Here is a 12742-nt window from a genome sequence, read left to right on the forward strand (position 1 = left end):
TAAACTTGAAAATTCAATTAGCCCTAACATAAGTATATCACATAACATGTCCTGTCCTCATGGCTGAATTTTAGTGGATATCCTAGACATAAAAGTATCGTCTGGTGTCATACTGCAATCGCGACCGCGTGAGACCTCTGTGCCTGTGTGCATCTCACGAATGATCAACATTTTCTCCTTGTATAAAGATCTACTCTGAAATGCCCACCATATACTATCAACTCCATCGTGCCGAATGCCAAATCCAAAAGCAACGACAATTAGTGTTGGGTGAATCAGATTTAGATTCATGAATCTGAACAAATCTTTTAACTGAATGAATGACTCTGAGTCATTCAATGAATCCTTAGAGTTTCGGGAAAGCCCAATGATTTATGTGGTTGTCCCTCCCCCTGTTGGTCCTCAGTTTTGGAATAAGTACACCACCCCCTCCCCCACTCCTGCGGTCAACCCTTCGCACAAACCTCAATTTATAAGCAGCAAATCATTTGGGATTCATTAATCTTTGTGGATTCATTTGAATTTACGAAAATTGATCAATATTTTGAGATTCGGCCCATGATTTGAATGGATTTTGACTGAAGATTCACGTGAATGACTCTTTTCAAAAGATTCAATAAGCGCAACAGTAACGACAATAAATCTTTTAACAAGTAAAATTTCGTAGAACATCCAGGAACTCTTTTTTGTGCTAGGTGGCGAAGTCGAAACATGGGATAAACTTTGATTTTAATTTAAGTGCTCTTTTCTTATTGTAAAGAACCAAACGTTAATGAGTTTGTGACGTTAGGGAATAGTTGACCTAAGTTGACGATCTCGGAAAACCTTGTGGCCAATGAATAGCAAGCCCAATATGGTGGTGTAATAAGGGAAGTCCCAGGAAATGGTTTCCTCTATCGTATCACCAACGTGCCTCACAGATTGAAAAAGTGAAACAGATGGGAGACTCATCCCTCTAACAACTTATGAACATTTTCGGTTACTGACCATCACGGAAATTGTATGCACTTTGTATGAGTACTGTTTCGGTGTGTAAATTGGAAGGGAAAAACCAAACGCCTAACGAGTTTTTCGCGTAAGTACTAAAACTCTAGAACAGATAGACACACTTCAATGGAGCGTTGACTGTTATAAGTTATTAGAATTATTGCTATCTGATTAGGCAAGTAATCAAGCATAGGAACTTTGGTCCTATTAATTCCAATCATAGTATCTTTTGAGGTTAAAGAACTCCACCGCAGTTATTGCATGACTCTTACACATATTTTCCAATATTCATTAAGAATCCATCAATAAAAACGTGCATAAAGTCTGATTATTCTGCTGTTAAAATTGATCCAAAACATGATGGCAGTACTCTCCCATCATACATAATATTGTCTAAATGTCTCAATTGACTATAAACTCTATACTAACGATCATTTGACGAGCTCTAATCTTTCCCCATCCTCGAAGATGTTTCCTGCCCAAGCACACAATCTTAAGTCCACAATTTCCTTTCGACACAGAACGACCTCCGTATCTTCGGTCCAGATGTTACCAAAAAAGGATGCCAAGTGTGGTAGTAAAAACTTTTCAAGCACCACAAATGGTACCACAACGCTTCCTGACGCTGACTGCTGCTCAAATACCTACGGCCACTCGCGAAAAGTGTTGCGAGTTCATTTAAATAAATCGTTCCAATAAAATCCCACACCAAGTGGAAGAAAAGTGAAAGAGAGCGCTACCGAGGCAGCGCAGAAGTAATAATAAGCGACTAATCAGATTAAACTTTATGAATAAAAACCAAACAGCGACAATATTTAGAGGATGATGTGATATAAAAAAAAGACAACGACACATAAGGTACGGTTTTTGTTTTTGTACTTTTTCTTAGTGTAACTTTATTTTGCTTCAGAATAGTGCTAAGTGTTTGCGCACTGATGACTCGCACTGTTGCTTGTGTTAATTATTTATTCTAATTCATGCCTTTTATGCACGCCAATCACTGCACCTGTAGAGCGAATGCATTAGGATTTCAATCATCTTTCGTCCACCATTTTCTTTTGCAATATACTTCCTAAGTATGCGATTTTTTTTTCTTCTTTCCTACACGCTATAGTTCAGCATTTTGTGTATATGTATAGATATATATGTATGTATGTATATATGGATAGAACTTTTCGTAAAAAATATGCATTCTTTGCGTCCCGTTTTTTTTCCGTCTTATCGCGCACACACAAACACCAAATCTCTTGAGGGATGTGCTCCTTAGGCTTCGGACACTTTGTCCCATTCGCGTATAACATTATATCGGAAGCTGCTTAATGGCTAAGAATGTGGTTTGTGTAAGTTTTGCCAGGCCTAATGTTCGATGTGTACGAACCACGTACCGTTTGGTTCAACATCCAACAAAAACGGGGAATCGTTTAGTTGGCATAATTTGCATTTCCTCTAGCGTCTGGGAGGGAGGAGCAGGGTAGGGGAGAGGGTTCAGTCCACTAGCGATAAAGTGAGTATGTAATCAAAAGTTTGTGTACTCTAGGTTCATTGTTTTTTGTGTTTTTGACCTAACTCCAGTAACTAACACAATACAAAACGATAGCAAACGCACAAACACTCTCTTTCTCTCTCTGCTGCTACTGCTGCTAAATTTATGGAAGAGATCGTACAATAAGCATGAAATTAAACGGTTATTAATGTATGCGCACAGTACATAATTTAATGCCGTACTTTAAAAAAAAAAGAAAACACGCGATGACTTTTTGAACATTACATGCGATATACTGCAACTGTACGGGGCATGTTTTATTCATCTTTATTCGCATATTTTCTGCACTATACTGCACTATTCGTATGCGATCACATACACGAACTAAAGGCCGATAACTTAGAGTTGAAACTATGATACAAACAATTGTATGACCAATTACACGTATACGCGTACGATGATTGTTCGATTTCGTGTGTGTGTGTGTGTGTGTGTGTGTGTGTGTGTGTGTGTGTTCAAAAAATGATCAAAAAACAAGCCTAAATAGAGTTCATATTTTACTATTTTCAAATTCTTACGCTAACTAAACGTTATGTTTAATTTTGCGCTAACAAACTTTTATACCAAATCCGTGTAACTTCACTACTATCCCGCGCACGTTTAGACAACAGTGGCAGTGTAGTAGAAGTGAGCAATAAATTCTACGCTGTATTATCAAAACTTAAACTCGGTAGTTATATGTGATTACGGTGGTAATAATACAAATCAATCCATTAACGCTTACTGCACTCGTTCGGCTCGTGTGGTGTGTGGAAGGTGAGAAAAATATTTTGCTTTTTTACAAATGTCTTCAATGTGTGTGTTTTTTTTTTTCTTTTACCCTTATTCTGTACACAATTCTCTCCTGCACTAAACAGTAATAAATTAAATTATGTGTACACACCTTACTCACAAAACTCTCCGCATGTAAATCCCTTCTTTCGCGCAAGGTATTAAGAAAGACGTGCTTGATTCAAATGGGGTAAGATTAAACTGTTATTCTCACAACAACGCAATTTGCTGTGTTGCTATTGGAATGTTATTGCTAGCGAGTTGTCCTATCGATAGCCGGGGTACGTAAGCATGTGTCAATTTGGATGAAAAAGCCATTATGACGAGTTGTTGGTTGTTGAACGGAATTAATTAACCGGGTTTTGCTGATGATCGGAGTAAATTGATGATCAAATGATATCAATTGTAGATAATGGATTGTTATCTCATTTTTCTTCTAATATCTGGCAACATATGACTTGTGAAGAAATAAAGGATGAGTAAGAAAAGGGTAACAAAGCTAAGAAGCAAGTATACACGAATTCAAGCCACATCTCAGTCTGGGTAGTTGTCTGCAAATTTCTTGTGGCATTTCTATTAGGGCAATGTGAAAGCTTTAAATTGTAGCTTTGTCTAGACAGAATCTTCACTTGTACATATTTTCTGTTATTTGTTTGTGTCTGGCAAAATGATTTTGCAACAGGAAGCACATACTATATAGCAATATAACGTTTCTTGAAGAAAGGTCGGCAAGAACGATAATTTAAAATTACAGTTTATACAACTCAATACCAAGTTCTTGTGCTATGGGATAAGCCTGTTATATGCTTTTCCGTAGTAAAAAACTATCAAAAATTGTTAAATTGGAGATGCAATCATCTAACAGAGATAAGTTCGTGCAGACGAACTGTTCTGACATAATCAATAGGGACCGCGATAAAGAGTATTTCAGTCCTTTAGAAAATACTTTATCTTATGGCGAAAACAGGTCTTAACCGTACATATATCAAATCATGTGTTCATGTCATGAAACTGAGGTGAAAAACAAAAACTGCCAAACAGTGAAAGAAAATAAGTTCAAGTGTTCAACTGCCATCACTTCTACCACGATTACCCGCTTTCTATATCCCTCTTTCTCCCGGTGTGGTGATCTATTGACATGCCTAATTGATAAGGATAAGTGTTTTCTTCTTCTTCATCTCAAGATATGTTATCTAGCGTATTTACTGTGAAAGGCCGCGCATACTTTTACGCACACTTCTTTACAGCGAACTTGTTAATAGGAAATGGAACCAGCCGCACTCTCACACAATTATGATAACCCAACGGAAAGTTAGGCGATTAAGCGGATAGGAAAATTGAAACTGTATGAAGAAAAGGCATTAATGACTAGAGGAGTATGGATTTAAAAAAAAACATCATTCATTAAGCGATGCGGTGCAGTGCAAATATGGTCCTCTTCTAAACGAATCTCTAGGATTGTTAAACGTGCCGATTTACCTCAATAATTCTACAATCGCTTCATAGATTCGGTTGATATATCGCTCGGGGTTAATCAAGATATTTGCGTGCATGGTCATTGCCTCAGTTCTGGGCAAAGTTTAGGCAGTTTGCAAGGTAATAGAGTTGCTACAGAGGTCGCTAATTTTCCTGTTCTACCGAACCACTTTATGTTAGGCGTTGTGTTTAATGTGTGTTTTGTAATCCACTATCATTTCCCGGCCTCGCTACAAACGTTCTAAAATATTAATGTGATTTAATTTATAAATTTCATCTGATCCTCATGTGTGTGTGTATATACTCGTGATTAAGCTTTTGTTTTCTAAATTGGTTGTGTTTGTTACAGTGTGTTTTGTTTGTTTGTTTGACTGCTTACTGTTAGACACGATCCCATCTCATTAATTTGTTTCATATTTAGGCACTGTTTTGTTCCTCATGCGAGGAAACGCGTGACATTGTTCGATTTTGTTTCTGCTGCGGTATCACAGTGAGCGATTTTGGTATCTTTGAGAGTAATTTGTCTGGCGAATTGTCCATCGGTGAGGATGCACCTAACAAGCCCCCGTTCGCTGCCGTTGCGGCAGCGACATATTCCTGCAGTTGGGCCTGCGTCACCAGATTGCCACCCTTGAGCAGCTGATCCAGCGGGTTCAACGCTGTCACGTTGCAGTTGCTCATGCTAAGATGGGCAGCTGCGGCTGCAGCGGCGGCGGCTGCGCTGGGTTGCGAAAGCACAAGGGATGTCGTCGCCGTTGAAGGCCGGCTGTTGATGGACGATGAGGATGTTTGGGTTGTCAGACCGCCAACACCGGCAAATAGCGTGGATGAAGCGGTGCTCGTAAACAGAGGTGGAAGGGAAATTGTGTTGGCGGACATCATCGGGAATACGGTGGTACTGTTGGGCAGGGAGAGTGGTTTCATTGCCGGTGGGATGACCGTCGTACCCTTGGCAAGATTATTGTTGTTGACCGTTGGCGTCATGGTTACCGTGAGGCTGCTGTTGTTTGTTTTCTGTACATTTCCATTGCCCGGCCCAATTTTGCCCGTTCCTCCACCACCGCCAAAAATCGGTATGAGTGAGTTCTGTTCCAGAAGCTGGTTGGGGAATTGTACTACCTTCGCACCAACACCACCACTATTGCCACTGGTGCCCGAGGTTGTGGCCACAGTGCTGTTGAGTAAAGAATTTTCCAGCGATGCGTTTGTTAAACGCAGTGCTGGCGGAGGTACGGTGTTGACTGGTTGCTTCGGCTGGGGCAGTTGCGATTGACGTTTGTTCGCTGTCTGTATCATGTTGTGTTGCTGCTGGAGCAGCTTTTCCCGTCGCAGTATGCACATGCGGTTATAGTCTTCGATTGAGATGTGATATGGTTTGCCGCCCGACATGACCTGTACCAACTTTGGCAGCAAACGACCGTCCGCTGTTTGGTAGAGTGGGCCAGTTTTTAAACTTTCCGACACACCGGGCGAGATCGGTAGCAAGGTGGGCCGCCACGGACGCGTTGACGATTCGCGGCGTTCCGCTTCCGTCAGCTGTTCGGGCATCTGGATGATTTCTCGCGTCGCATTACCGGTCGCGTTGGATGTGGCGCCAGTTGACGCGGTGGTGGTGGTGCTGGTACTAGCAACACCTGGAGGAGATTTCTTTGCCGTAAGCATAGGACCCGTTTGCAGCAGCGATGGATGCGATTGGTTCAACAACGACAACTGCTTCTGAGTGGTTGGTGCTGGTGATGGTGCCTGAGATACAGGCTGTCCCGGCGGAATGCTGGTGATGGTTACACTCGGCTTACAGTTGATGCTGATAAGCTCGGGCGGGGATGAGAGAGATACTTTGGGTACTACTTCATCCAGTTTTACCACCTTCGACACACTCGAACCACTGTTGCTGAGCGAGGTGGATGCCATACTAACACCGAACGAAACGTTACCACCGGAAGATCTTCCACTTTCGTTCGATAGCTTCCGCTTGAGATTGGCTTTCGTTCCCTGTTCGTTGCTGCTGTTCGTAAGATGTAGATTGTTCGATTTGAGCAAGCTAACGGGTGCCGGTGGTGATACAGGCGTAATGTCCGGAACATTGCCAGCAGTTGAACCACCCGAGAGAGCAGAGGACGTACCCGGCTTAGGACGAACCTTGCTTGCCGGTACAATGGTAATGGTAGCGTTGCTAAACTGTTGGAAAATTTTGCTCGTCTTATCGGCGGCTGCATTCGGCGTGACCGATGCCAAAGCGGTTAAGGCTGGCGGTGACGTCGGAACAGACGACGGAATATTATCGTACGAGCGCAATCGATTCTGTACCGCTTCCGAGTAGGTAGTGGCATTATTTTTCGCCTGTGGCGACAGCACCAAATCACCATTGCGGAAATATTTTTCCAACAGGATCAAATGGCGCAAAAAGCTCGACTGATTACCGTACGGTTTTTGCAACTCTTCCCACAGGGCGCGCGTACTATCATCGTACTGTATGGTGGAAGTTACCTTCGTCCAACCCTCCGGTGTACGCACGGACGATGAACTCAATGGAATGTTCACGTGTACGCCGAGCTCCTCTTCGCCCGGGAACAGTTCGCGCATTGAAATGTTTGGATTTGATTTGAGCACTTTCGTCATATCGATGTTATCGTCCTGCGATTGTTGTTGCTGCTGTTGGTTCAAGGCGGCCAGTGATTTCGATGCCGGTATGATACTGATTTCATCCAGCTCACCCATCTGCGTTGCAACATTGTTCTCGACGATGGTTACATCGGGTGATTTGCGGTTGTTACTTACGCGCCGCCTTAGCGAAACGGAACTGTCACCGATGGAAAACAGATTGCCAAACGTTTGGTACCGTGCCTCTGGATGATGTTGCTGCTGCGTTGGTGCGGGACACTCTTCCACTTCGTCTTCCTCCACCTCGTCCTCTTCTTCATCACCGTCCGAAATTACTATGTCCGTCATTGGGACGGATGGGCGTTGTCGGGGTGAAGGAACGACCGTCTGCTCAACACCTCGTCCCTCCGCGTCCTGCTCTTCCGCCATCCGCTGACGATAGTTGTACAATCTTTAAAGATAATGCCCCCCACAAGGAAGAAGGAAACAAATTAGTTATAGGAAGTTGGTTACAATGCGTGTTGCTAGTTGTCACAACCAACAAAGAAGCAACGTCTCACAATGGAGACGCCCGGTCGTTCATTTGTCGTCCGGAGCAACGGAACAACTTACTAAGATGCATTCGTTTCTCGTTCCCAACTACTTGGTTCGAGTTTGAAACAAAAATACACCCACTTCCCATCCCCTCCCATGGATGCTGTTTCCCAGGGCAACGATCAACTAGTAGTGTAAAGTAGTGTGTCAAGTCACATCACATACCGACACAACACGTTTCCCCTGAACGGAAACGACAAGCTAATGACCGGTCGTACCATTTCCCCCCTTTTTATTCCGCACACTTACCTTCGATTGTAGTCCTTCACGAATTGGGCCCGTTTTGTTTTCGCATCCGGGGGCTTAATCAATAAATTAGCATAATATCTACATAATTTACACACGACCAGCTCCGAACTGCTCAGCCTCATTGAAATGCCCTGCTCCTGGATTAAGCGTTCCAATTGTACCACATTCTGTCGGCGAAAGAGAACAATAATGGAGGAACAATGGATAAGATATCACAAAGAAGAATTTGGGAGTTTTAAGAATGTTCCGCTTTGGGGGAATGGTTCTACTCATTGCGCAAAAGGTGCACATGGGTTTGGTGCCATCAATAATGATGGTTTACGGTGTGTTCTTGTTTCGTAACGCGCCAACCGCATATTGGCAAGACACCTCTCCGTTGCGAAGTTGTCCCGGGTGTCCCCTTTCTATATGCCACAAATTCTTCGCACAACTTAAATCTGACAACTTCACTACGGGAGATGCCATCGGTTGGGGTTTCTGGTGCGTTACCACACCGCTTTCTTTGCGAATACGTCGAGACGAGTGTCTACAATTCGCCCAAACCGAACCATTCACGACTTGCACGGTTGGCTCAAAATTTATAGTCATTTATTTCCGGTGTTCTATTGACGAGAGAAAAGGATACCAAAGCGTGTTCTGTACTCATACTTACATTGAACAAATGGTACACATGGTTTCGCTGTAGCGGTTTGGTACACATGGCGCAGATCATCAGGTGGCTAATCTGCTCGTAGTGCTTGCTACAGATGTGAATGTGTTCCGTCGTTGCCTTTGCCGCCTGCTCAAAATTGATGTCCAACTGTTTGCTAATTTTGCGCTTCATCTTCACCATCCACTTGCGGCGTAACGATTGTATGCCGTGTGACGCACACTGCCGCACGGCACAGATTTCACGCTCCTTTCCACCCATCGCTGCCGACCCATCGTCCAGCGTTGCCGGCTGTTCGGTGGCAATGCTTGCCGAACCGTCCTTGTTAGTTGTCACCTTAAGTACCAACGGGGATACGGTCGATTTGGTGGGCAGGCTGGTGGTGTTGGGCGCACCACCGGTGGCCGTACCGCTGCTCGTCTGTGATACGGTGGTCGATTTCTTCTTCTGCGGTGGACAGTTTGCTTTACGATCGACATGACGGTAGCAGGCATCACACAGGCAGCTGTCAAGCGTGATCTTCGGCAAGGTAGCTGTAGCCGGACATAAAGCGTATGATGTAAAGAAATGAAACTTTTACACATTTACTACTACTTACCGAGAAGAATTCTCTGCTGGCGCTCAGTACACTTTATGGCGGCAACGTGGCAAGGTGTGTCATACAAACCAAACTTGCCACCACAGTAGGAACACTGGTCCCAGCACAGTCGCTCCGGGTGCACATTGAAGGAGGACGCTTTCTCCGGGATGACCAATGATTTCTGAATCACTTCCTTCGAGGACACCGTTTCACCGACCGTTTCTGTCAGGTTCACACCGTCTGAGAGAAGAGATACAAAAAAGGGGAAAATGTTAAACAAATGTAACACATATTTCGAACAATAATAATCTATTAAAACAATTCAAATAAGGCCAAAGGAAGGAAGCTAATTATATTTTCTAAATAAAAAAAATATCCTTCACGCACAGTTTCCCTTCCGGATTGGAATATCAAACGTTGACAAGGGTGTCGTCAGGCAGCATTACAAGAATAATCAACAAACCGGCAGTTTGGTTCAGTAATATACATAAATTCGCACTTACAGCAACGACTCTCAACCAAAAGACCCTCACCTTCGTTTCGTCAACATTTACTTTGAACGGACAACCCCCGATGAACGAAATGGCAAACCGTTGCCCTCATTAGAATTTACCTCCCTTTGGAGCAGAAATTAATTCCAGGCGTCTTTCCGTTGGTGCAACGTTTCCGGCAGCTTCTTGCTTTTACGAGATTTTACCATTGTTAGTGAAATGTTTAAATACGTCTCCATCTACCCTCGTCAATCAGGCAGTGCGAACCTCGTTGGATGAAAGAGAGACAGAGCGCGCGGTGATCAGAAATCGAATGAAAAGGTCAGTGCTTTTAATATCCGATAAATTCAATATTTTGATAGGAAACAAAGCGCTTCGATAGCACACTGAACAAAGAAAGAAAAAAACAAGGATCCTCGCAGTAATTTCCTTTCCATTGAAGGGAGATGATTTACAAATCCGATCAACAATGTCGACTTCGCAGTCTGTTTTCTCCCTCCCCCAAAAAAGATTGTTTTGCAACGAACCTGGCGGAGTTAGTAGCACGTTTCGATTTTCCCACTAAAACAAACGACACTTAAACCTCTCCTGGGGGGTGGAGATACACACCAGACGACAAATTCTCACCCTCCCTTTGTCCGTCCGTTTTTTGGTTTGCGGAACGAATGATGATTGTTGTCTCAGGACGAAGCATCTTTTCCGGGCCACATCTTCCAATCGCTTCTTCTTTCATCGACATCGCTGGCAAACGTTACCGGGTCTCCCCTTCATTCGCCTGCCCATCATCAATGCTCATCATAATACAAACAGTCAAAGCTTCTCGATATCACCCCCCCAAACCGTCTGGTTTGCCGCTTTAGAAGTAAAAAAGCAATATCCCTTCTTCATTGCCCTTGAACGCACACTTGGCAAATGGGAATTAGCGACCATAGCTTCATTCGTTTTTTTTTATCTCTCCTTTTTCGTTGTACGTTTTTGTTTGTCAATCTTTTTTAGGGCAGATTCTTCGACGTTTGCCGTCTTGTGCCTCGCCTGCAGTCTAAAACAACGGTTTAATTACATTACAACATTCCCGACGAGAGTCATCGTTTTATGACAACAATTTTAATTATTATCGCTATCCATACCGTTCGCGATTGTTCGCGAGGAAAAGAGAGTGTGCTGATAGTCCTTCTTTACGCGTGTAAGCCAATTGAAAGCCGGAGTTAAACAATTGTCAATTTAAAATGTTAAAACCCATCATCCATCCACTGCCTTCGCGCAAAAACGGGCAATTAATTGACATGCTTCAGATTGTTCAATAAAGCCATATCGTTAGGAGTTTATGAGCGTTCTAAAGGGAAATTAGTTTTAAAGACTAGCATGATACAGGAGTTAAAGATTATACGATTACAATACAACGTGATTTGAAACGTGTTTGATCCATATCTATTTAAAGTTTATTAATGATTTTTTTAATCTATTTTTAACGTTCCATTTTATAAAAACAAATTGCATGCAATTATAAAGAAATTTGAATTTCAATGTTAATTCTTCACAATATCAAACCAAACTATCATTTAATTGTTGCTCACGGGTGAACCACCATGCGCCTCCATTTCGAAGAGACAAAATTTAATACGCTTTTTTCAGAGTCTTCTAATGCTGTTGCAAATGAAAATCCCACAATCCCGTCTTTTGTCTAATTAGACGTAATATCTTTTCATCACAAATTAAAAAAAGTTTTCTTTTATGATTGACCTCCACACACCTTTTAGCTGAAGAAATTATCTACAGTGAAAAAACATTCAATTAATACTCTTTCATTCATAAATAAGCATTTAGGCAAGGATCTTAAATGCTTTAGAAGGGTGAATAGTGGCAGAATCTAGCACACTAACACCCATCATCGTTACTACTTAAGCTCTAATCCGATGGATCTCTAGTCCGGGTGTGTCCCATTGTGATTTCAACTAACAAGACACGAACACTCTGTAGAAGGTTCCCTTTCTTTTTCTCTCTCTATCGTCCCCGAACAAGACTGACTTGTTGATGCAGATTGAGTGTAGGTGTGAGTGTAGTTGCATAAATGACAAATCCTATCCAAACATTTGACCACACGATGTCCTAGTGGGATTGTGCAAGGGGACTTTATCTGTGTTTTGAGTTTCCGTAGAAAAAGTAACGGAGCATTTGGTTCTTTTAAACCTTTTGTAACAAAACATAGTGCACAAGAGAGATATTTATTAGTATTGAAAAACATTTTAGTTTTCCTATGTGTGTGAAAAACGAATGGAAATCGATTCGAACGTATTAAAAGGGCTTATCAAACACTTTTACCGCCATTACATTTACATCTACATTTACAATAAAACAATAAAACATATTAAATAGACTTGAATAGTTTACGAAAATAAAAAAGAATCAATTGTCTCGTTCGTTGAATGTTGAAAGAACTGATATCATTAAATTCTACCCTAACAAACCATCTAAAAGAGCTCAATGTGAGCTCCCCAAAAAGATGTTAACACGCCCTGCTAATCGTAGTGATGATACTTACCGGTAGTGTGAGAACGGCTGTGTGCCTTTCTACCACCGCCAGCACCCGATTCACGGTGCGAATGTCCATCGGATGAGTTGGACGAGTGATGGTCCAGCTGTGGGTTCGGGAGGGAGAGAAAAGAAAAAAATCAATTTTACGTAACGAATAACACAAAGCGTAGGATAAGCGCAACAGGTATGTCCCTGTCTTTAAGCAACCAAAATAAGCAAAACGATGGGGGAGGATTAGAAAGCATGTCAAGGTGTACAATGCTTGATGT

At 42.4% G+C, this 12742-nt stretch overlaps 1 protein-coding gene across 6 annotated transcripts in view; it reads right to left on the reverse strand.

Annotated features, from left to right (window-relative positions):
- Window positions 1-1851: 1851 nt before the first annotated feature.
- Window positions 1852-12742, reverse strand: part of LOC125760495 (uncharacterized) — a 43325-nt gene continuing 32434 nt past the window's right edge. For all 6 annotated transcript variants that reach the window (XM_049420663.1, XM_049420660.1, XM_049420661.1 and 3 more), the window contains 5 exons: window positions 12481-12577; window positions 9469-9690; window positions 8874-9403; window positions 8222-8388; window positions 1852-7829 (listed from right to left, as the gene is read on the reverse strand). In XM_049420663.1, the coding sequence (XP_049276620.1) occupies window positions 5195-7829; window positions 8222-8388; window positions 8874-9403; window positions 9469-9690; window positions 12481-12577 (3651 nt within the window). In that variant the 3' untranslated portion in view covers window positions 1852-5194. The remainder of the gene's footprint in view (window positions 7830-8221; window positions 8389-8873; window positions 9404-9468; window positions 9691-12480; window positions 12578-12742) is intronic.

The sequence above is a fragment of the Anopheles funestus genome, chromosome 2RL, assembly GCF_943734845.2.
Source record: "Anopheles funestus chromosome 2RL, idAnoFuneDA-416_04, whole genome shotgun sequence".
In the NCBI taxonomy this organism is placed as follows: domain Eukaryota; kingdom Metazoa; phylum Arthropoda; class Insecta; order Diptera; family Culicidae; genus Anopheles; species Anopheles funestus.